The 26,275-nt window shown below is 30.0% G+C and overlaps 2 protein-coding genes across 5 annotated transcripts in view; one reads left to right on the top strand and one right to left on the bottom strand.

Annotated features, from left to right (window-relative positions):
* Nrg (Neuroglian) overlaps positions 1–26,275 on the top strand; it is a 232,194-nt gene that overhangs the window by 54,534 nt on the left and 151,385 nt on the right. For all 4 annotated transcript variants that reach the window (XR_012721055.1, XR_012721056.1, XM_075302930.1 and 1 more), the window contains exon 2: positions 20,696–21,020. Coding sequence is in view for 2 of the 4 variants with exons in the window: in XM_075302930.1 (XP_075159045.1) it covers positions 20,948–21,020 (73 nt within the window). In the remaining 2 variants the exon portion in view is untranslated. The remainder of the gene's footprint in view (positions 1–20,695; positions 21,021–26,275) is intronic.
* On the bottom strand, positions 8,984–15,219 carry PIP82. Its single transcript, XM_075302926.1, has 3 exons — positions 14,903–15,219; positions 9,302–13,921; positions 8,984–9,231 (listed from the first exon to the last, which is right to left on the bottom strand). Exons 1-3 carry the CDS (start codon positions 14,949–14,951, stop codon positions 9,173–9,175), a joined length of 4,728 nt encoding a protein of 1,575 aa, XP_075159041.1. The 5' UTR covers positions 14,952–15,219; the 3' UTR covers positions 8,984–9,172.

Below are 26,275 nucleotides of genomic sequence, written 5' to 3'. Positions count from 1 at the left end.
GAAAAAAGATAATGGGCATTTCTACAAAATATTAAAAAAAAAATACCGATCCATTTCTCGTAAGACGTACAAATTTGCTAGTATTTGTGGAGTTTAAATTCGTTTGCAAAGAGATAAAAGTCGGAAAAATTACAAAAAACAAGCCGTTCTTTTTTTATGAAATACTGGCATGGCATCGGAGAAAGGTAACTTCTGCCCTCACAAAAAATGTTGTTTCTGATTCAATCACGCAATTAATTGATCCAATTAATTTTTTAATTGAAATGTCTTCAATCACGAAAATTACAGTATTAATCATGGTTTTAATTGGCATAAACAAAAAACTGACTAAAAAAATAATAGATTTCATTAGCAAAATTCAATTAATATTTTAATTGATTCAATTAAAAATTTTATTAATTTTGATTGGAAAACTCTATTATTTTTTTCAATTATAAATGTAACTATTTTGTTAATTTCTTTCTTAATTATACCCTGCTCCACACTGTGGAACAGGGTATTATAAGTTAGTGCATATGTTTGCAACACCCAGAAGGAGACGAGATAGACACATGGTGTCTTTGGCAAAAATGCTAAGGGTGGGCTCCTGAGTCGATATAGCGATGTCCGTCTGTCCGTGAACACATTTTTGTAATCAAAGTCTAGGTCGCAGTTTTAGTCCAATCGACTTCAAATTTGGCACAAGTATGTGTTTTGGCTCAGAATAGATCCCTATTGATTTTGGAAGAAATCGGTTCAGATTTAGATATAGCTCCCACATATATCTTTCGCCCGATATGGACTAATACGGTCCCAGAAGCCAGAGTTTTACCCCAATTTGGTTGAAATTTTGCAGAGGGAGTAGAATTAGCATTGTAGCTGTGCGTGCCAAATTTTGTTGAAATCGGTTAAGATTTAGATATAGCTCCCATATATAGCTTTCGCCCGATTTACACTCATATGACCACAGAGGCCAATTTTTTGGTCCGATTTAGTTGAAATTTTGCACAGGGAGTAGAATTAACATTGTTGCTATGCGTGCCAAATTTGTTGGAAATCGGTTCAGATTTAGATATAGCTCCCATATATAGCTTTCGCCCGATTTACACTCATATGACCACAGATGCCAATTTTTAACTCCGATTTAGTTGAAATTTTGCACAGGGAGTAGAATTAGCATTGTTGCTATGCGTGCCAAATTTGGTTGAAATCGGTTCAGATTTAGATATTTCTTCAGATTTAAACGTTTCCCATATTTTTTTTACTAACATTGTGTTGCACCCTTGTGCATTAGCCGACTTAAAGCACGAGTCTATAGTTTTTGTAGAAGTCTATCAAATTCTGTCCAGATCGAGTGATACTTAAATGTATGTATTTGGGACAAACCTTTATATATAGCCCCCAACACATTTGACGGATGTGATATGGTATCGAAAATTTAGATCTACAAAGTGGTGCAGGGTATAATATAGTCGGCCCCGCCCGACTTTAGACTTTCCTTACTTGTTTTCTTTGTGTTTTTAGTTCGATTAAAAAATTTATTATGTAAAAAAAATTAATTAACTTTTAATTACTGTGTACAGGGTATTATAAGTTAGTGCATATGTTTGAAACACCCAGAAGGTGACGAGATAGACATATGGAGTGTTTGGCAATATTGCTCAGGGCCGACCCCTGAGTCTATCTTGCCACCTCCGTCTGTCCGTCTCTCTGTGAAGACATTTTTTTAATCAAAGTCTAAGTCGCAATTTTGGTCAAATCGACTTCAAATTTTGTACACGTATGCGTTTTGGATCATAATAGAATCCTATTGATTTTGGAAGAAATCTGTTCCGTTTTAGATATAGCTCCCATATATATATTTCGCACGATATCTACTAATATGGCCCCAAAAGCCAGAATTTCACACTGATTTGCCTTAAATTTTGCACAAAGAGTGCAATTGATAGTGGCGTAAAGTGTGCCGAATGTGGTTGAAATCGGTTCAGATTTAGATATAGCTCCCATATATATCTTTCGCCCGATTTGCACTTATATTGCCCCAGAAGCCAGAGTCTTGCCCTTTGCTTCAAATTTTGTACAGGAAGTAGAATTAACCTTCTGAGTACACATTCCAATTTTGATTTAAATCGGTTCAGATTTAGATATATCTCCCATATAATTCCTTCGCCCGATTTACACTCATATAACCACAGATGCCACACTTTTATTCCGATTTACATGAAACTTTGCATAACGTTCCCGATATGCATGCCAAATTTGGCATGCACAACAACTCTGACCATAGAGGATATAGTTGTAATCCGATTTACGTGATATATTGTACAGGGTGCAGAATTAACATTGCAACTATGCATGCCAAATTTGGTTGAAATCGGTTCAGATATAGGTTAGGTTAGGTGGCAGCCCGATGTATCAGGCTCACTTAGACTATTCAGTCCGTTGTGATACCGCATTGGTGAACTTCTCTCTTATCACTGAGTGCTGCCCTATTCCATGTTAAGATCAATGATAAGGGACCTCCTTTTTATAGCCAAGTCCGAACGGCGTTCCACATTGCAGTGAAACCACTTAGAGAAGCTTTGAAACCCTCAGAAATGTAACCAGCATCACTGAGGTGGGATTAGATATATCTCCCATATATATGTTTTTCTGATTTCGGCAAAAATGGTCACTGCTAAGTCGAAAACTTTTTAAAAATGACTTCAATTCGCCTATACTTCTTATACATATCTACGGGAGCCACCGTGGTGCAATGGTTAGCATGCCCGCCTTGCATACACAAGGTCGTCGGTTCGATTCCTGCTACGACCGAACACCAAAAAGTTTTTCAGCGGTGGATTATCCCACCTCAGTAATGCTGGTGACATTTCTGAGGGTTTCAAAGCTTCTCTAAGTGGTTTCGCTGCAATGTGGAACGCCGTTCGGACTCGGCTATAAAAAGGAGGTCCCTTATCATTGAGCTTAACATGGAATCGGGCAGCACTCAGTGATAAGAGAGAAGTTCACCAATGTGGTATCACAATGGACTGAATAGTCTAAGTGAGCCTGATACATCGGGCTGCCACATAACCTAACCTAACCTAACCTAACCACCCCAGGGCATTAGCCGACTTAAATTTTAAGGCTATATATTTTGTAGAAGTCTAACAAATTTTGTTCAGATGGAGTCAGATTTGAATGTATGTATTTGGGAAATAAACTTTTATATATAACACTCAACACATTTGACAGATTTCGTATGGTATCGAAAATTTGGATCTACAAAGTGGTGCAGGGTATAATATAGTCGGCACCTCCCGACTTTAGACTTTCCTTACTTGTTTTCTTAGTGTTTGATTAAAAAAACCTATTATTTGAAATAAATTTTAAAAATTAAAAATACATCGCTTTTTTATCTTAGTCTTCCGAGTTTGATTAAAAAGTTAATTGTATCAATTAATTTATTAATTGAAAATTTTCCAACTTGAAACAACTTTTTAATTGAAGTTATGTTGGTGATATTTTTTCTGTGCTATGACAAGCCCGTGTAAAAGTCGTTGCTTCTTTGTTGCACCACTTTGGGATCCAAAAAGATTTTATAGCTTTTTGTCCTGATATAAACTTTTGCTTTAATTACCATATTCCATTCCATAAACAATTTGTACGTTCGTTGATTGTTTATGACCACAAAATTATATTTTCCTTTCGAAATTAGACGTTTTTACGAAAACTGTTTGATCTGGTTGATTTTGTTTCAAAAAAAGTTCGTTTTTTTTTAACCGAAAAAAACTGAAAAACTTTTTTAACACTCTATTTATGCATATAGAAAATTTCATTAAATTTAAGCCAATGAAATTTTCTTATTGGAAACGTTTTCATTGAACAATGAACATTTTCATTAATAGTACAAGTACCATAGTACAAACTGTAATCGTTTTCCCTCTTCTCCGAATTTATATATATTTTCGGTTAAATGAAGATTGAAATTCTCTTTCAACACCATACCCTAATAGAAACAGTTTCGTAATATAAGGTTAAGCTCAATAAAAAGGGACCTCCTTTATATAGCCGAGTCCGAACGGCGTTCCACATTGCAGTGAAACCACTTAGAGAAGCTTTGAGAAACTCACAAATGTCACCAGCATTACGGAGGTGGGATAATCCACCGCTGAAAAATTTTTTGGTGTTCGGTCGAAGCAGGAATCGAACCCATACACAGGGTATGCAAGGCGGGCATGTTTACCACTGCACCACGGTGGCTCCCATTTCGTTATATTAACCAAATGTGTCATTAAAAGTGAGCCAATGAAACAAATTCGTTAATACAACGAAATTGTTCCTTATTATAACGAATTTTCTAATAATCAACGTAACGTTTCGTACTATTAACGAATATTTTCATTGTATTAATGAAAATGTTTCGTTGTATCAATGACAAATTTTCGTTGGCTCAATTTTAATGAAATTTTCTTTGTGTGTATGGTATGAGACAATGCGATTGGTCGCTTTGGAGCTAGGCAATTCCAACTACCTCTCTAGGCAAAATACGAAAAGCCTTTTTCGACTACCCCAATATGAAAATTGTTTTTCATTTGATACCAGAGATTATTTTGTCAAAATTACTTCATTACTATTAGGATTTTCAATAACCATCATAAATGGTCGTTTTTTTACGCCTTACAGCCTTATTTCACCACTCTTCTTGTAAAATGAAAACTATTAATTATTACGATCCATTGAAATTTAATTGCATTTCCAGATGTGCTGGTACCCCTATTAATTAATAATATCCACTTCAATCAAAATATTCTACATAATTATAGACAATTTAACGGCGATAGCTGTTCACATCATTTTCAGATGATTGCGACGACAATGATGACAGAGTCATCGATGATGTGATGTGGTGGTGAGGCTTTTTTGTTTTGTGACTCGTGCCTTTATATGCCGTACCACAGTCCGGCATGATGATGACTCCCTTAAATGAAGAGGGTTGAAAACTCGAAACAAAAATAAAAAAGAACTCAAAGGCATGCATGGTGATAATCGATGTATGTCCTTGTTGGCGGTCCTTTTGGTAGTGTACAAAACAAATAAAAGAGCCATAAAAACATAAACAAACTCTCTGTTCACGGATGGAATGACTCATAAATGGCTAGAATTGAGTATAATGCCATGTAATCACACAGACGGGTCCTTGCACCTCTTTTGTGTGCCTATCACCAATACATTTGTATACACACACACACACACGCACAGAATACACTCTCACTTTTGAGGAACTGTATTTTAGCCAGGATTGTTCTCGTTTGCATGTATATGAAATGAAAATTCATTTACTTGTTTGTTTTTTGCAATTTCTCTTGTACTTTATCATTATCCACGGTTTTATTTTTTTTATTCGCATGTCCTTCATTTCTCTGTTATATAGACTCCTCTCACTCATCCGCGTACATCATTTCATACAAAAGGACCACGATGATGAGGCAACAATTTTCATTGCGAAAATAAGTGGGCGCCGGAGGGACGGACAGACGTACTTTCATCAAAGGCATGAAACAACAACAAAATCGTCAATTGACATGGAATTTATGCCATTTGCCATATTTTTCGCATTCCTTATTTTGTATATATGGGAATTTTTCACAAGATGAAATCCAACACTCTCTATATGATGATGAAGTACGACATTTGACGCCATTTTGCCAAATTTCCCAGTTAAGGGATTTTTCGTAGATTACAAACACCAATGTTGTGGCGATAGACAATTATTACATTGGGATGTGATTGAAATGTGGTTTACCACACAAAAAAAAATCTGTTTAAATCGCATTGCAAATGTGAAGTCAATAATAATGTCATTAGACAAAATTATGATTTTGAAAATTGGGAATATATGTACATACATAGTACATATGCACACAAATGTTATTAAAATGTTATAAATGAAGTGGTTCATCTATACTTACAAGACTTTCAATTTCCTAGACTGCTTCAAATATCCTCTTACTTTTCGAAAGGTTTCCGAACTGAACAGATTTCCATCAATTCCCACCACAAGTCACTAACTCAAAAAATTTCGTTCCTATTCCTGAAGAAAATTCTGCATTTTTGGGACAAATCCCCAATACTGGCAACACCGATTGGGCATCCATCTAAGGAATCTAGACATTATTAGTGGAGCAAAACGACTATAGCGATAGGCGAAACATTTTTCATATTTACATGAAAATCTACCCTCCCTTCGAAAGACATGTTTTGTCAAAATATTATTTCTATAGAAAATTTTGTCAAAATTTTATTTCTATAGAAAATTTTGTCAAAATTTTACTTAAAAAAAAATTTGTCAAAATTTTATTTCTATAGAAAATTTTGTCAAAATTTTATTTCTATAGAAAATTTTGTCAAAATTTTATTTCTATAGAAAATTTTGTCAAAATTTTATTTAAAAAAAAAAAAAAAAAAATTGTCAAAATTTTATTTCTATAGAAAATTTTGTCAAAATTTCTATAGAAAATTTTGTCAAAATTTGATTTCTATAAAAAAATTTCTAAAAGTTTCCTTTCTATAGATTTTTGTAATGTTATTCTTATAGAAAATTATTTAAAAATTTTATTTGTATAGAAAATTGTTTTAAAAAAAATTATTTCGATAGAAAATTCTGTCAAAATTTTATAGACAATTTTTTAAAAATTGGATTTCTATAGAATTTTCTAACAAATGTTATTTCTATACAATTTTTTTTAGAAATTTTATTTCTGTGGAAAACTTTTTTAGAAATTTTATTTCTATAGAAAATTTTGTCAAAATTTTATTTCTATAGAAACTATTGTCAACATTATATTTCTATAGAAAATTTTGTCAAAATTTTATTTCTGTAGAAAATTTTGTTCAAAATTTTATTTCTATAAAAAAAAATTCTAAAAGTTTCCTTTCTATAGATTTTTGTAATGGTATTCCTAAAGATTTTTTTTAAATTTATTTCGATAGAAAATTTTGTCAAAATTTTATAGACAATTTTTTAAAAGTTGTATTTCTATAGAATTTTTTAACAAATGTTATTTCTATACAAAATTTTTTAGAAATTTTATTTCTTTGGAAAATTTTTTAGAAATTTTATTTCTTTGGAATTTTTTTTAGAAATTTTATTTCTATAGATAAACTTTTAAAAATTTTATTACTATAGAAAATTTTATATTTCAAAATCAAAAATTTTTACAATTTTTAAAAAATGGTCTATAGAAATAACATTCTGTAGAAAGAACATTTTTCTTTTTATAGAAATAAAATTTTCTATATAAATAAAATTTAATATTTATATAGAAAATTTTATTTCTATAAAAAGAAAAATGTTCTTTCTACAGAATGTTATTTCTATACACCATTTTTTAAAAATTGTATTTTTATAGAAATTTAAAAAAAAAATTATTTCTATAGCAATTTATAAATACTTTATTTCTGTAGATTTTTTAAAATTTTATTTATTATTTCTATAATGTTTTTAATTTTATTTCTATAGCAATTTTTTTAAAAATTCTATTTCTACTGATTTTTTTTTTTTTTGAAAATATTTAAAAATTTTATTGCTATAGCAGTTTTTTTTAAATTCTAATTTCATAGAATTTTTTTTAAATTTTATTCTTATAGAAAATTTTTAAAACAATATTATTTCTATAAAAAATTTTCTAAAAATTTTATTTCTATAGAAGGTCTATAGATTAGGTATAGCGGCAGCCCGATATTTCAGTCCGCCTTAGGCTATTCAGTCCATTGTGATACCACAGTGGTGAACTTCTCTCTTATCACTGAGTGCTGCCCGATTCCATGTTAAGCTCAATGACAAGATACCTCCTTTTTATAGCCGAGCCCGAACGGGGTTCCACATTGCAGTGAAACCACTTAGAGAAGCTTTGAAGCATTCAGAAATGTCACCAGCATTACTGAGGTGCGATAATCCACCGCTTAAAAATTTTTTGGTGTTTGGTCGAAACTGGGTTTGAACCTCAGTTTTGCAAGGCGGGCATGTTAGATAGAAAATTTTTTAATTTTTTTTTTGATTTCTACTGACCTTTTTTAATATTTGTTCTATATTTTTTTTTAATTTTATTTCTGTAATTTTTTTAATTTTATTTCTAAAGAACATTTTTAAATTTGTTTCCGTAGAAAATTTTGTCAAAATGTTATTTCTATAGACAAGTTTTCAAAAATTTTATTCCTATATATTTTTTTTTTAAATTTAGTTTTTTAAATTTAATTGCTATAGAAAAATTTTATAATGTTTTAAAAATATTATTGATTTTATTTCTATAAATTTTTTTAATTTAATTTGTATAAATTTTTATTTTGTTAATTTTATTTCTATACATTTTTTTTTTTAATTTTATTTCTATAAAATTATTTCTATATTTTGTTTTTGCAAATCTATTGCAATTTTTTTAAAAATTTCATTTCTCTGGATTTTTTAAACATTATTTCTACAGACAATTTTTTAAAAAATTCTATTTTTAGAGGAAATTTGTGATGTAACTCTTAGTTGGAAAGGAATTTTTTTTAAAAAATCTACCAAAAAAATCTACCACTCTACCAGACAGTAAAAAATCAACCATTTTTGGTAGAGTTCTACCAACTTTGGCAACCGTGCCACGGGCTTACATTGACCGGATATAGAATCTTTTGTGATACAGTATATTTTGTATGCCCTGTAACTCGTCTCATTTTCGAATTTCTCAATCTGACTTTAAACTGAACCAGATTCTGCATTACCACTTCTTCCATGTATGGGGATCTATATCTAGCGAATGCGCTTTTATGTCGTCGAAGGATCGAGACATTGAAAGTTTTCTCTTACTCGTCTCGGCTAAATATCACAATCTGATTTTAAACTGGACGAGATTTTGAATTACCACATTTCTTCCATGTATGGGGATCTATATCTCGCGAATGAGCTTCGACCTTGGAGTCCCAGGATGGAGATCTATTTCTCTCTAATTACAATTCCATATAATTAAAATAAAATAAAAAATTAAGATCATAATTTTTCTTTAATTTTTAATCGATTTCTTTTAACAATTTTCTTCAAATCTCTTCGATATTATATTTTAAACTTACAATTTACACTTAGCAGCTATTCAATAATAATAACAATACAACATTTTACACACAAACAATAATTATTTTATGGAAATATTGCATTTTACTGTTTGCTCTAGTTCTACAATTCCACTACATAACGACTACTACCCGTTGAACTGATGGAATAGTAACTATTCTCTGTAAGATAAAACAGAAAAAAATAAATGAGAATTATTTTTTATCAGTGTATTTACGAAGAAGAGCTTACCATCATCACTGTCAAATGAATAGAAACGATCATCATCTCGTGTCATACTACGTCGACTACGGTGAGCGCTCAAAAATTCTGTTGTTTCTCTACGTTCCGATATGGGGGTAACTTCTGTGGAACCCATTAGACTAGAGGGAAATTCCATGGGTGAACCATATTCGGAATTCGATTGACTATAATTCGAATTTCGATCGTATTGATTAAATGAATTTGTTGTACTATTGGCCTTAGGAGATGTTGTGGGCTGATCTCTCGTTTCAGGGTTTGGCATTTGAGATGTTGGAGCCATAGAGGTTTTCTTGGATTTTCTATCTTTTTGCGCTGGAAGTTTCAGATGATTATTATTCTTGGTGGTATCCTCGAGATTTTTCAATTTTGCTATAGTTTCTATGGGACTCGAACTATCGATTAGATTAGTGGGAGTTCTATCCCTGGATATATTTCGTGATGGTATAATAACTTCATCATCATCTTTGATTATATTGAGAATCTTTTGAGGCTCATTTTCTATGATGAAATTTCTATTCAAATCTTTTGGTTTCTCATTATCATTACGCTGGGAATGTTTGTTATCGTCTTCTTGGTCACTGGTATCTTCGGAATCTTGACTTATATAATGTCTCCTGGGTATTATACGTGGTCTACCTTCAAATCGTGATATCAACTTATTCACTTTCCCTATATCCTGAGGATTTACTTGCTCCGAATAGGCTAACCGAAGTGATGCAGTTTTTACCAAAGGTCTTGCCACATTAGACATAGATGGTGTTCTTTCAGGTATTTTGGGGGGAGCCCCCACAGGTCTATTGGGTGGTAAAGGTGGTTTAGTCTGAGGCACAGGTGGGATCGGTGATGGTGATCTTTCTTTTGCTGCTGTTACAGGGATTGATTTTCTCGGAGATATTTGTCTTACTGGTAGTGGAGGTGGTGGAGGTGATCTAGAGGGAGGAGGTGAAGGTGCTGCCGAAGGTGGTCTATCCAAATCTTCACTTTCATCTTCTTCGTCGTCACCTTCATTGTAACTGGAATCAGGAGCATCTTCCTCCTCTTCGCCATCATCGTTGGGAGTTTCATTTGGATCTACATTACCCATTAGGCTTTCTTGGCTATTGGCATATTGGAAATTTGTCAATTTGGCTTTAGTTGCTGCAGCATCAGCGTGGGTTATCTCGTGCAGAGGTTTTATATTTTTCGTGGTATTCTCTTCATTGAGAAGGCATTCTCTACTGCCTCCCAAAGTATAAGATTCCACATTGGTATTGGTTGATAAATATTGAGGAGATGTTTCCTCCACATTGCCATTTGAATCAGGGGTACTCGCAGATACTTTTGGTGTTTCTGCTGAATGCGATTTTTCTTGAGACCGCTCTTCGGTTATATGAAGAACTTCTTCCGATGGATTCTGAATCTGATCAGTTTTGTTGTTCACTTCTTCTCCCACCTTAACGTCCTCATCACTTTGTTGCCTTAGTATCTTCGTTATCCTCGAAGAGTTGTCATCATCTGCAGCATTATCATATTCCTCACTACTATCCTCCTCATCATCTGTTGAACGCGTAGCATTTCCTTCCACCTCCGATTGAATTTTCACCACCGGTGTGTTTTTCAACTCATCATCGAAATCTTCAAAAATATGCAAACTCTTATCACCCTGCTGTTTGTGTAACTCAAAGATATCGATACTCTTGGTCTTATAAAGATTTCCTCCTTTGGCCTTATCCTTTGCGCCATTCACTTTCCAAGGTTCTTCACCGGCAGCAGGACTTGTACCTATAAGGCCAATGGCATTTGATGCCTCTTCTCTCGATACACCTTTCATCCATGAATCATCTGAACTCGAATCCATAGAATGATTACGGGAATATGTCCCTGCAGTGGGACTGACTGTTGAGGATAGCGAATCTTTGGACAAATCCCTTTTCATGGCATTGGGACGTTTGACGGCATTAAAGGCTGATATAATTTCACGATTTGGTACCCAATTATCAGCATGAGTTTCAGGAGTTGAAGCTTTGGGAGATTCGCTAGGGGATTCTTGATAATCCGGTGGTAATTCTGTGATGTAGGGTGAAGCAGTGTGAGATCTGGAGGATACAGGCCTTGTGACAGCTATTATCAGCGTGGATTCAAAGACATCCGAGTTGTCTTGGTGTATCAAGACCCTAGGTAGCACATCATCCTCTTCGTCACCCGTGGAGTCGGAGAGTATGGGTTTGGCAGTCCAAGCGGCCCGTGAAAGAGGCACCAATACATTCGGTTGATAGGGTTCCAAAGTGACTTTGGTAAGATCTTCCTCATCGTCAGCTCGTTCTTCATCAGAACTGTAGTAGTGAGAAGTTCGGTTAGCCGTTTGGGCTTTACCTTGTGGACGTTTCTTTTGTTCTTCATCACTGTCTTCCAAATCGGATTCGCCACTGGCGTAGGCCATCTTTTTGGCATTTTCCTTCTCTTTCTCCTTGTCCTTTTCTTTTTCCTTCTCTTCATCATTTTCCTTATCCTTCTCTTGGCGCTTGCGGAAATATTTTTTGGATTCTTTGATTTTTCCCATAGTCATCTGAGGCATTTGACTGGCCGCTGCCATACCCTTCTCCAATTGTAATCTCGCTCGAGAGCGGAAACTTTCGCGATAAGTTTTGCCTCCCTCTTCATCATCATCGGGATCTTCAGTGCTTTGCTGTTTACGCATACGTATATGCTGAAGTCTTTTTATTAGGGTTCCTCGCTTTTTACCCTGTTGCGGCGAATTCATTTCATCATCATCGGTAACCCGATCCGTTGCTGGCTTTCGGAAACTCTTCTTCCAATCCTGAAGTTTTGAGGTGAGTTTCTGTAAAGGCGATCCGGGAGCTTTTGGTTCAGTCGTCTCATCTTCGGTGTGTTTATCCACATTTTCGACTGAACGGAAACGTTTAAGTTTTTCGGCAAATTGTTGGCTCTTTGAGGGTTTCTTTTTTTCTTCTGCATTATCTTCACCATCGGATTCAGCAGCAGATTGTGTCGACCTGGAAGGTAATTTTATGGATTTTTGGAAACGTTTGATATTTTCTTTAAACATTTCCATTTTGGGTTTATCCGCAGTGGGTTTATCCGAGGAAGGAGATTTCACGGAGTCTTCAGATTTTTGTGATCTCAAGGGAGCTTTACGGCGTTTAGTGGAACCACTGGATAGAGAATCATCTTGACTGCTATTTTTCGATAAAGATCCTTTGTCTTTTTTGCCTGTGATATTATAGAGACTGGATTGAATAGGGCTTAGAATTTGCGAACCTTTGTGGGGATTCTTTTGGTAGGCCACTTCATCTTCGTCATCTCCATCATCCATGGATAAGGATTCCTCTTGACTAGTACCTCTAATATTGGCCACAGGTTTTTTCTTGTTTTGGGTTTGTTGGTGTTGTGGTCTGCTAGTGGGTCTCGGAGGTTCTGGTCTCTTATCTATAACAACATCCATTTCCAATTCTTCATCTTCCTCTTCTTCATCATCGTCATCCAAAGACAAAGATTCCTCTTGGCTAGTATTTTTAATATCTCCCAAACCCTTTTTGACCGTCTTGGATTTGCTAAGTTGGGGCGATAAGGACTTCACCCTCGTCTCACTCAATCTCTGTTGCAAGGCACTTTCCAATGGATGCAAAGGAATTTCTTGCATATGATCATCATGATTCTCTTTGATCGCAGTCTGGTTCGTTGATTTTGGCCCAGGCTGTTGAATACCATCGTCCTCATCCAAGGACATCCTTAAGGGTTCCTTGCGTACCCGGGCAAATCTAGTGGCTGCTATACCCGGTTTTCTTTTGGGTGGTGATTGTTCCATACCACTCTCATCACCACTTTGTTCACTCAGAGTTTTCTTGCCCTGTCGCCTTGGTGGCTTATCGGGTGAGTCGGAGGGAGATGGAACACCAAAAGATTCATCAGATTTGCGGCTGGAAATTTTAAATTCAAAATCATAATCATCCGATAAACCGCTATTACGGCGAGCCTCATAGAGTTGCTGTTTACGTCGATCTTCTTCATAGGTATTCACATAATTGTCCACCTGAATGGTGTCCTGGCGTACCACTGTCTTCTTGACGAAGATATGTTTCAGACGAAACTCCGAGACATCTTTGTAGCCTTTTTGCACCTTTTGCAAAAAGGATTTTTTCGCTTGAGGTTCTGAAGCAGTTCGTGAACCAGGAGACATATCCTCAGAAACTCTGGGCTTGGAGACACTACGAAACATCGTCGAAGATTCTTTATGTAGAGGGGACGGACAATAATCCTCTATACCTCCAGCACTGCGATAGGAATTAATCTCATCGTCATCATCATCATCGAAATTATGACGTTTTATGCCTGCTGATCTGGGATGTTTACCGCCCGGCTGATTGACCAATGAAGAAATTGTTGAAATTTTCTTGGGTGTATGATCCACGAAATCCGAGGGTGGTATGGTGACAGCTTGCTGTTGCTGGGCTATATCGGTTGTCTCTGATCTTCTCGAACTGGAACGTTTGGCATGGGGGGAACTGAGATCATCTCTTGAACTACGGAATATCTTGCGAGATTTTAGCTTTGGCATTGACTTTGGTAACTTAATTTGGGTTACCATATCAGGCAAAGGTGGAATTTTAGCTGTCGGGAGGGGCGGGTGGCGGGGAAAAAAAAATCAAAATCTTATTAGAATCAAGACATTAAAAAAAAAAAACTTAAAAAATCAAGGTTCACAGAAAAAAAGTATCCAAAATGTTTTCAATTAAAATTTTAATTGAATTTAAAAAAAATCAATTAAAAATATAGTTGGATCAACAATTTATTTATTTAAAAAACAAAAATAATTGTATCAATAAATTTTTTAATTGGAAAAATTAATTTTTTAATTGGGGCAATTATTTTTTTAGTTAGAACAATTAATTTTTTAATTGACTTTTGTGATTGATACACACACACACAATTTTTTTCTGATCAATCACAAAATTAATGGATTCAATTAATTTTTTAATTGAAATGTCTTCAATCACAGAAATGATAGTGTCAATTAAAAAATTAATTGAAAGTCTTAAAAAATTATTTAATCCAATTAAAAAATTGTTTGTGATTGATTTTTGTTTCAATTAAAAAATTTGTTGAGTCAATTAAATTTTTAATTGGACAATTTTTAAAACTCAATTAAGACTTTAAGTTAAAAAAAAATATTTAATATTAAAGAATTATTTAATCCAATTAAAAAAGTATTTGTGATTGATTTTTGTTTCAATTAAAAAATTTGTTGAGTCAATTAAAATTTTAGTTGAATTTTTTTTTTAAACTCAATTAATACTTTAAGTTAAAAATATTTCGTGAATTTTTTTTCTGTGTACTATCACTTCCATGATTTCAATTAAAAATTAATTTCATGATTGGAGACAAAAAATATTTTTTTCTGTATTGATGAAGCCGATTGGGAGGTATGAGAATAGACCGTGCTAATGTTTTGAAAGGCTTCCTTTCAAATGACATTGATTAGGTCTATATAAAAAAATAATCAAATCACGCACATTGCATTATCATCATTAGGCCCAATTGGTTCCTCCCCCTCACAAACCTTGAAATATTGATTTTCCCCCAATCACTCACCTCGTATTGAATCCACATCGATTTTGGAACATATACTTTTAAAATCCATTATCAACTTCTTGTTTCATATACCACCACATACCACCATCAAGTTAATCGGGGAGTTTCCCTTGATTTTGTTTCTTTTTTATTTATTTTAGTTCGCTATCTATTGATTTTGCTCTTTATGAATTTTTAAATATTGCCTTATTATTTTTAGAATATTTAAAATTATTATTAAAGCCAAAATTATAGCGATTGAATTTCCACCACCACCACTACCGTTCACTAACGTGTCTGAGAACATTTTAGTGAATCTAACCCTTTGACTCGGATTCACTTTTTGCAAAATTTTCGTCTTTGCCATTCATGATGGATGCGTTGTTGTGCGATTTTTTTGTTTTCTTCTGTCAATGGGGCTAATTGAATTAGCAAGTTGTTGGTGTTCTCGTCATCCCCCACGACAGCCGCTCCCAACATTTCTTTTGTAGTTTTCTATTCTCCAGTTTTTTGGTCTTATTCAGCGTCTTCTTCGCTGGGTTTTTTCTTTTGTTGACGTTGTTTTCGTTTTCATTTTCATGCTATTTTTCTCCCTCGCTTTTTGAAAATCGAATGTGAAAAACTGTTTTTCGTTTCTTTGATTCACACAGCAGTGTGATAGGATGTCTAGCTGAAAGTAATTGTAGGAATAGCCATGCTAGCATAATGCGGTCTTAGAACAGAGCCGTAGAGTTTTACTAGGGGTACAGAGAAAAAAATATTACGAAAATTTTGCCAAATTAAATTTTAATTGAGTTTTTAAAAAATATACAATTAAAAATTTAATTGATTCAACAAATTTTTTAATTGAAACAAAAATCAATCACACACAAAAAAATATTTTCTGATTCAATCATGAAATTAATTGATCCAATTAATTTTTTAATTGAAATGTCTTCAATCACGAAAATAATAGTATCAATCACAGTTTTAATCGGGCACAGAAAAAATTCTTGATTAAAAAAGTAATTGATTTCATTAGCAAATTTCAATTAATTTCTTAATTGATTCAATTAAAAATTTAATTGATGTTGATTGCAAAACTCAATTAATTTTTAATTAAAAAAGGTCAGTATTTTTAATTACTTTCTGAACTGGCTTAGAGTTTTTATTTGGAATAACAAATGATTGTTTGAAATACATTTTTAATTATAAAATAAAAAAATGTTCATCAGTTTTTTTAACTGACTTAGTCTTTCGAATTTAATTATAAAGTTAATTGTATCAATTGATTTTTTAATTAAAATTTTTTAAATTCTCAATCATTTACTTAATCAACTTAATGTTTCTACCTTAATTAAAAAGTTAATTGCGTCAATTAATTTATTAATTGAAAACATTTTCAACTTCAATTAACTTTTTAATTGGAAATATTTTGGTGATATTTTTTTCTGTGCACATAAATTTGTTATATCAATTAATTTTTAATTGAATCAATTAATTTTTTAATTGACTTTGGTGATTGATACTATAATTTCTGTGATTGAAGACATTTCTATTAAAAATAAATTGGATCAATTAATTTTGACAAAAAATAATTTTTATCTGTGTAGGTAGTAATAAAATATAGTCCAAGACATCTAAAAATAAATTATAGGGGTATATAAAGCCGAAAATTTTTTGATTTTTTTTTTTTAAGTCAATGTCGAAAATTTTTGAAAATCTTAAAGATAAATTGTAGAAAAATTTTTGATTGATGCAAATACCGAAAATCGCCATTTCCACTAATGGCCTTTTTATAAAAAAAATTGAAGTCGAAAAAATCTTAAAAAAAAAATTATAGGCATACAAAAGTGGAAAATAGTCGATTCCACAAATCGAATTTCTATTGTAATGGTCGAAGTCGAAGAAAAAATGATAAATTCGCGGGAAATTTTTGATTAAGTTGCTTATAGGCATACAAAAGTTCAAAGTTTTAAGTCGAAAAAATCTTCAAGATAAATTCCCAGCAAAAAATACTTCAGCAGTCAGACTTTAGTTGCGCTTTTTGATCTACAATAAAGTAGGCATTGCATCCATACTGCATGAATCGGTGGCAATAACGTAAACGAGTAATCAAACTAGTTTATGATCATTCGTTTACGTTATTGCAACCAATTCATGCAGTATAGATGCATGAAATGTAGTGCGAAATTCCCAATTGGTTGGGAATTTTTGTTTCAGCTTATAGGGATGCAAATTGGGGGAGGATTTCTAGTCGATTTTTTAAAGTCCTCGACGCCTCTAAAAATCTTAAAGATAGACGTCGCCATTTCCACTAATCAACTTTCTATCAAAAAGGTCGAAGTCGTAGAAATCTTTTCATTTTGCTTGGTATTGGTCGGCCATTAGAGGGTTAAGAATCGATTTTTAACCCTTTCACTACCGAAATAAACCTGATGCTAGAAACTTTAAGTTTTCATCTCTTTTTACTAGCACTAACAGCATGTAGAACAAAAATTGTCATTTTGAGAACCTACCTCAATTCCTTCAAGAGCTATATGAGCATGTTCTAAAAACTTGATTCTTGAATTGTGACCTAATGGCCTTACGAAAATAAGCTCTTTTTGGCGTATAATATCTTTCAAAGTGTGAGAAAAAATACAAAAAAGATCCCGAAAAAGTATCAGCTATAGTTTTTGTATGAAGGTCCATTTACTAGAAACATACAGAAGAAAAATTGTCTCAAAATTTCATATTTTTCGTTTATTGTTAAAGAAGTTTATAAAAATGTATTTTAGTGCTCACCAATATAGAAAATATTTATAGCTTATTTAGATTAAAGCCTCTACTTTAAAATAACATCAAGAAATAAATCGAAACTAAGTGGAAAAATAGAATTTGGTGTCTTTTTCGAATGTCCTTCTAAGTGGACATCGGTAGTGAAAGGGTTCATCAATAAAAATTGAAAAAAAAGTCCAAGAAATTTTAAATATAATTCCCTCTCAGTAACACACAAAATATATATTTTTTTCTGATTCGATCACGAAATTAATTGATCCAATTAATTTTTTAATTGAAATGTCTTCAATTACAGAAATGATAGTATCAATTAAAAAATTAATTGAAAGTCAATTAATTTTTGCGATTGATCATTGTTTCAATTAAAAAATTTAAATAGAAAATTTGAATCAATTAAATTTCCACTAATCAACTTTCTATCAAAAAGGTCGAAGTCGTAGAAATCTTTTTATTTTGCTTGGTATTGGTCAGCCATTAGAGGGTTACGAATCGACTTTTAATCAATAAAAATTGAAAAAAAAGTCCATGACATTTTAAAAATAATCCCTTCTCAGTAACATAAAATTTTTTTTCTGATTCAATCACGAAATTAATTGATCCAATTAATTTTTTAATTGAAATGTCTTCAATCACAGAAATGATAGTATCAATTAAAAATTAATTGAAAGTCAATTAAAAAATTAATTGAAAGTCAATTAAAAAATTAATTGATACTATTAATTTTTGCGATTGATCTTTGTTTCAATTAAAAAATTTGTTGAATCAATTAAATTTTTAATTGAATATTTTTTACAACTGAATTAAAATTTTAATTGGAAAAAATTTCATGAACTTTTTTTCTATGTAATGTTGGTGACATTTTTGAGTGTTTCAAAGCATACACACACAAAAATATTTTTTGTCTTCAATCAATTAATCCAATTAATTTTTAATTGAAATTTCCTCAATTTCACAGAAATGATAGTATCAATTAAAAAATTAATTGACACTCTTAATTTTTGAGATGGATTTTTGTTTCAATTAAAAAATTTGTTGAATCAATTTAATTTTTAATTGAATATTTTTTAAAACTCAATTAAGACTGTAATGGGAACAATTTTCGTGAATTTTTTTTGTGATTGATTTTTGTTTCTTAATTTTTGTTTCAATTAAAAAATTAAACAATTAAATTTTTAATTGAATATTTTTTAAAACTCAATTAATACTTTAATTGGAACAATTTTCGTGAAATTTTTTCTGTGTATCTAAGTGATTTCACGGCAATGTGAAACGGTTTTCGGGCTCGGCTATAAAAATGAAGGTTGCTTGTCATTTAGTTAAAAATTGAATCGGGCATCACTCAGATGTTCATCACTGTGGTATCACAATACACCGACTATACCTAACCTAATTTTGGGTGTAACTTCTCATTGAGTTGCATATAGTGATTGCAAATGTCGAAAATCACCTTTTCCAAAAATCGACATTTTATATTAAAAAAAAAAAAAAAAAACATTAGCCCTCTAATGTCGCATGTTTTGCCAAAAAATCTTTTTGTTCCTATTTAGCCCTAATAAAACTGCCTATAGGCAGGATTGACCGACCATTACAGGGTTAAGAAGTTCCCGAACCTTCTGCCCAATTACAACGATGTGTGTGGACAAGATCATGTGTCCTAATCGAACACAATTCGTCGCCTATTGGAGGAGAACAATCCATTTGCTTCTATTTTGCCCTAATATAAACGCCTAAAGGCGGGATTGGCCGGCCAACGTAGGGTAAGAAGCTCCCGGACCTTCTGGCCAATCATAACGATGTGTGTGGACAAGACCATGTGTCCTAATCGTACACAATTCGTCGCCTATTGGGAGAGAAAAATCCATTTGCTTCTATTTTGCCCTAATAAAAACGTCTAAAGGCGGGATTGGTCGGTCATCATAGGGTTAAGAAGCTCCCGGACCTTCTGGCCAATCACAACGATGTGTGTGGACAAAACCATGTGTCCTAATCGAACACAATTCCTCGCCAAAGCTCGACGATTCTGACCTATCGATTTCACTTTTAACCATAAAACGAAGTCGCAGAACTATTAATGGCAAATTAGCGGAAAAATGCTCATTGTGTTGCAATCGAAAATTCTCAAAAATTAGATTCGCAGATCGAAAATCGGTCCATCATTTATTTCGAGTTAATTCATTGTGATTGTTGAAGAGATAGAAAATTCGAAATCCGGTTTTCCCACTTATTCCATCTACGGGGAACTGATCAGAGTTATACAATGCGAGACACGAACAAATAAAGCCATACATTGAAAATTCAGTAATGCTGGTGACATTTCTGAGGGTTTCAAAGCTTCTCTAAGTGGTTTCACTGCAATGTGGAATGCCGTTCGGACTCGGCTTTAAAAAGGGGGTCCCTTGTCATTGAGCTTAACATGGACTCGGGCAGCACCCAGTGATAAGAGAGAAGTTCACCAATGTGGTATCACAATGGACTGAATAGTCTAAGTGAGCCTGATACTTCGGGCTGCCACCTAACCTAACCATATTGAAAATTGATATAGATGACTCACCCTCACTACCAGAATTTAACCCTTTTCCATACTAGTCCCCCGCTCTATGTTTGTGGTACACGATTACTTGAACTAATCCATTGAGACTCTATTTCCATTTGCTTACCCCCCCATCAAACTACGTCTCTGTGGTTTCAAAACCCATTTGAAAACCACATGTTAGCTACTGTATTATTGTTCTATGCTTTTGCGGTTACTTGTGGTCTCATATATCTAACACCTTTTGTGGGAGCAGGGCCGGCTTTTAGCCTTAGCTAACAGAGACAGTGTCACTTCACAACTGTTGCACACAATGGGACAGAAATTAGATCATAACGAAATTAGATCACTTTGAACTACAACAACAAAATGTGTCTTTCTTAACTCACCTTATAATAAAAAACGCCTATTTACAAATAAAATTAACTAATCTGAATTTTGTTTTTATTTTTTGTCTCTTTACAGCTCACCTTCAATAAATGTGGTTTTCTATATTTTTTTTGTGTTTTTGTTTATCTATCCAGATTTTCTACGTAAAATTTTACCTATTTAATTATTAAGTGAACGAAAATAGAATAAAATAGAACGCACAAAGTGAAAGTAAGCAAAGGAATTGAAAAAGTACATTATAACATTTACACCCCGCCTTCAGGTCCAGTCTTAGGCTAAGGGGTTTTGTGTGAGCCGGTGTGTGTGCGAATCTTTGTTAGACCCAGTATAATACTGAAATAACACTTCATTCCATCCATCTATAGAAAAGAGCAACCATCAGCAAAATGGGACGGCAGTCGTCTAGTACGCTGGCCGTCGTCCTGTTGGTTGTCGTTTTAGGCGTAACAACAGCATTGGGTAAGTTGACTAGTACATGAATATAAATCAATTAATTACTTTAGAAATTATCAGTTCTTAATTTAAAAAATTATTTTTGAAATATTTGAGTATTTTATTTGTGGAAAAGTCACCTAGATTTTTAGGCTTTGAGATCGGTAGACAGTTGTACCATAAAAAAAATAAATAATAATAATTCTAAAACGAAATTTATTGGCGCCCGTGCATGTAATCCGTTAAATAGTAAGAAAGAGTTAAGGTTTTTATTATAGGTCGGCTTTTATTAATCAAAAAATCTATACCATTCCTCAAAAATTGATTTACCTGGCGAATTACTTAATTATTCAAAATCTTAATTTGGCGCCCGTACCAATTTTAAATAAAACTTTTATTAATTCAATTAAAAATGCAAATCACAATTCATTCAACTTATATGATTGATTTGTTTTTATTGAAATTCTTAAAACATTTTTTTGTTTTTAATTTGATGTGAAATATTAACATAGAATTCAAATCAAGTCTAGCCAGTTTGCATTATTTTCAAACGAATATTTTTTAGCCGGTATATACATAAGTCGGTGTAGGACTTTTTCTACATTTAAAGTTGATGGTTAAATTTTTGTAGCTTGTATGAAAATATATTAATTGTAAATGTTCCGAATTTTAAATGTTTTAACGATTTTACCTTGCACCAACAAGAGAAATTAACTACTTCCAGAAAAAGGGACAACCTACTTACAATAGTCTTTGATAGTACGTCCTAGCACAAAAATTAAAAATCTTAGACATATTGAATTTATAGAAAATTTTGACAAAAATTTATTTCAATAGAAAATTTTGTCAAAATTTTCTCCAAGTTTTATTTTTATCGAAAATTTTGTAAATATTGGATTTCTATAGAAAACATTTTCAAATTTGCATTCGTATAGAAAATTATATAAAAATTTATTTCTATAGCAAATTTTGTCAACATTTTATTTCTATAACAAATTTTGTCAAAATTTTATTTTGTATAAAAAGTTTTGTCAAAATTTTATTTCTATAGAAAATTCTTTCACAATTTTATTTCAATAGAAAATTTTGTCAAAATTTCGAGTCTATGAAAATTTTGTCAAAATTTCATTTCTATGAAAATTTTGTCAAAATTTCATCTCTATAGAAAAATTTGTTAAAATATTATTTCTATAGAAAATATTGTCAAAATTTTATTTCTATAAAAAATTTTGTCAAAATTTTCTTTCTATAGAACGTTTTGGGAAAACTTTATTTCTATAGAAAATTTTGTCAAAATTTTATTTCTATAGAAAAGTTTGTCAAAATTTTATTTCTATATTCTTTCTTTCCATACAAAAAATGTTGTCAAAATTTTATTTCTATAGAAAATTTAGTCAAAATTTTATTTCTATAGAAAATTTTGTCAAACTTTTATTTGTATAGAAACGTTTCTCAAAATTTCATTTCTATAGAAAATTTTGTCAAAATTTTATTTCTATGGAAAATTTGTTAAAATTTTATTTCCATAGAAAATTTTGTCAAAATTTTATTTCCATAGAAAATTTATCAAAATTTTATTTCTATAGAAAATTTGTCAAAATTTTATTTCTATAGAAAATTTTGTCAAAATTTTATTGCTATGGAAAATTTTGTCAAAATTTTATTTCTATAGAAAATTTTGTCAAAATTTCATTCCTATAGAAAAATTTGTCAACATTTTATTCCTATAACCATTTTTTCAAAATTTTATTTCTCTAAAAAATTTTGTCAAAATTTTATTTCTATAGAAAATTTGTCAAAATTTCATTTCTATAGAAAATTTGTCAAAATTTCATTTCTATAGAAAATTTGTCAAAATTTCATTTCTATAGAAAATTTTGTTAAAATTTTATTTCTATAGAAACATTTGTCAAAACATTTTATTTCTAAAGAAAATTTTGTCAAAATTTTATTTCTATAGAAAATTTGTCAAAATTTTATTTCTATAGAAAATTTTGTCAAAATTTCATTTCTATAGAAAATTTTGTTAAAATTTTATTTCTATAGAAAATTTTGTCAAAACATTTTATTTCTAAAGAAAATTTTGTCAAAATTTTATTTCTATAGAAAATTTGTCAAAATTTTATTTCTATCGAAAGTTTTGTCGAAATTTTATTTCTATAAAAAATTTTGTCAAAATTTTATTTCTTTAAAAAATTTAGTCAAATCATTTTATTTCTATAGAAAATTTTGTCAAAACATTTTATTTCTATAGACAATTTTGTAAAAATTTTATTTCTATAAGCATTTTTTTTCAAAATTTTATTTCTATAGAAAATTTAGTCACAATTGTATTTCTATAGAAATTTTTGTTTCTATAGAAAATTTTATTTCCATAGAAAATTTTGTCAAAATTTTATTTCCATTATTTCCATAGAAAATTTGTCAAAATTTTGTTACTATAGAAAATTTGTCAAAATTTTATTTCTATAGAAAATTTTGTCAAAATTTTATTTCTATGGAAAATTTTGTCAAAATTTTATTTCTATAGAAAATATTGTTAAAATTCCATTGCTATAGAAAAAGTTGTTAAAATTTTTTTTCTATAGAAAATTTTGTCAACATTTTAATTCTATAACAAATTTTTTCAAAATTTTATTTCTATAAAAAGATTTTGTCAAAATTTAATTTCTATAGAAAATTTGTCAAAATTTCATTTCTATAGAAAATTTGTCAAAATTTAATTTCTATAGAAAATTTTGTTAAAATTTTATTTCTATAGAAAATTTTGTCAAAACATTTTATTTCTAAAGAAAATTTTGTCAAAATTTTATTTCTATAGAAAATTTGTCAGAATTTTATTTTTATAGAAAGTTTTGCCAAAATTTTATTTCTATAAAAAATGTTGTCAAAATTTTATTTCTATAGAAAACATTTTATTTCTATAGAAAATTTTGTCAAAATTTTATTTCTATGGAAAATTTTGTCAAAATTTTATTTCTATGGAAAATTTTGTCAAAATTTTATTTCTATAGAAAATTTTGTCAAAATTCCATTGCTATAGAAAAAGTTGTTAAAATTTTATTTCTATAGAAAATTTTGTCAACATTTTATTTCTATAACCAATTTTTTCAAAATTTTATTTCTATAGAAAATTTTGTCAAAACATTTTATTTCTAAAGAAAATTTTGTCAAAATTTTATTTATGTAGAAAATTTGTCAAAATTTTATTTCTATAAAAAATTTGGTAAACATTTTATTTCTGTAATAAATTAGGTAAAAATTTTATTTCTATAACAAATTTTCAAAATACTATTTTGTATAACAAATTTATCAACATTTTATTTCTATACCAAATTTTGTCAAAGCATTTTATTTCCACAGAAAATTTTGTCAAAATGTTATTTCTATTGAAAACATCTTATTTCTACAGAAAATGTTCCCAAATTTTATTTCTATAGAAAACTTTGTCACCATTTCATTTCTCTACAAAATTTGGTAAACATTTTATTTCCATAATAAATTTGCTAAACATTTTATTTCTGTAATAAATTTGTCAAAATTCGATTTCTTTAACAAATTTTGTTAAAATTTTACTTTATTTAAAAAATTTTGTTAAAATTTTATTTCTCTAGAGAATTTTGTCAAAATTTTATTTCTATAGAGAATTTTGTCAAAATTTTATTTCTATAGAAAATATTGTCAAAATTTTATTTCTTAGAATATATTGTCAAATTTTTATTTCTATAGAAAATTTTGTCAAAATTTTATTTGTATAGAAAATTTAGTCAAAATTTTATTTCTATAAAAAATTTTGCCAAAATTTTATTTCTATAGAACATTTGTCAAAATTTCATTTCTATAGAAAATTTGTCAAAATTTAATTTCTATAGAAAATTTTGTTAAAATTTTATTTCTTTAGAAAATTTTGTCAAAACATTTTATTTCTAAAGAAAATTTTGTCAAAATTTTATTTCTATAGAAAATTTGTCAAAATTTTATTTCTATAGAAAGTTTTGTCAAAATTTTATTTCTATAAAAAATGTTGTCAAAATTTTATTTCTATAGAAAACATTTTATTTCTATAGAAAATTTTGTCAAAATTTTATTTCTATGGAAAATTTTGTCAAAATTTTATTTCTATAGAAAATATTGTCATAATTCCATTGCTATAGAAAAAGTTGTTAAAATTTTATTTCTATAGAAAATTTTGTCAACATTTTATTTCTATAACAAATTTTTTCAAAATTTTATTTCTATAAAAAAAATTTTGTAAAAATTTAATTTCTATAGAAAATGTTGTCAAAATTTCATTTCTATAGAAAATTTGTCAAAATTTAATTTCTATAGAAAATTTTGTTAAAATTTTATTTCTATGGAAAATTTTGTCAAAACATTTTATTTCTAAAGAAAATGTTGTCAAAATTTTATTTCTATAGAAAATTTGTTAAAATTTGTTAAAATTTGTTAAAATTTTATTTCTATAGAAAATATTGTCAAAACATTTTATTTCTAAAGAAAATTTTGTCAAAATTTTATTTATGTAGAATATTTGTCAAAATTTTATTTCTATAGAAAATTTGGTAAACATTTTATTTCTGTAATAAATTAGGTAAAAATTTTATTTCTATAACAAATTTTCAAAATACTATTTTGTATAACAAATTTATCAACATTTTATTTCTGTACCAAATTTTGTCAAAGCATTTTATTTCCACAGAAAATTTTGTCAAAATGTTATTTCTATTGAAAACATCTTATTTCTACAGAAAATGTTGTCAAAATTTTATTTCTATAGAAAACTTTGTCAACATTTCATTTCTCTACAAAATTTGGTAAACATTTTGTTTCCATAATAAATTTGCTAAACATTTTATTTCTGTAATAAATTTGTCAAAATTCGATTTCTTTAACAAATTTTGTTAAAAATTTACTTTATTTAAAAAATTTTGTTAAAATTTTATATCTCTAGAGAATTTTGTCAAAATTTTATTTCTATAGAGAATTTTGTCAAAATTTTATTTCTATAGAAAATATTGTCAGAATTTTATTTCTATTGAAAATGTTATCAAAATTTTATTTCTATAGAAAATTTTGTCAAAATTTCATTTCTATAAAAAATTTTGTCAAAATTTTATTTCTATAAAAAAATTTGTAAACATTTTATTTCTATAGAAAATTTGGTAAAAATTTTATTTCTATAATAAATTTTGTTAAAATTGTATTTCTGTAACAAGTTTTGTTAAAATTTTATTTTATTTAGAAAATTTTGTCAAAATTTTATGTTTAAAGAAAATTGTTCA

The sequence above is a fragment of the Haematobia irritans genome, chromosome 3 (genome assembly GCF_050003625.1).
Source record: "Haematobia irritans isolate KBUSLIRL chromosome 3, ASM5000362v1, whole genome shotgun sequence".
NCBI lineage: Eukaryota > Metazoa > Arthropoda > Insecta > Diptera > Muscidae > Haematobia > Haematobia irritans.
The sequence above is the reverse complement of the archived record's forward strand: the minus strand, read 5'-3'. Positions and strand labels throughout refer to the sequence as shown.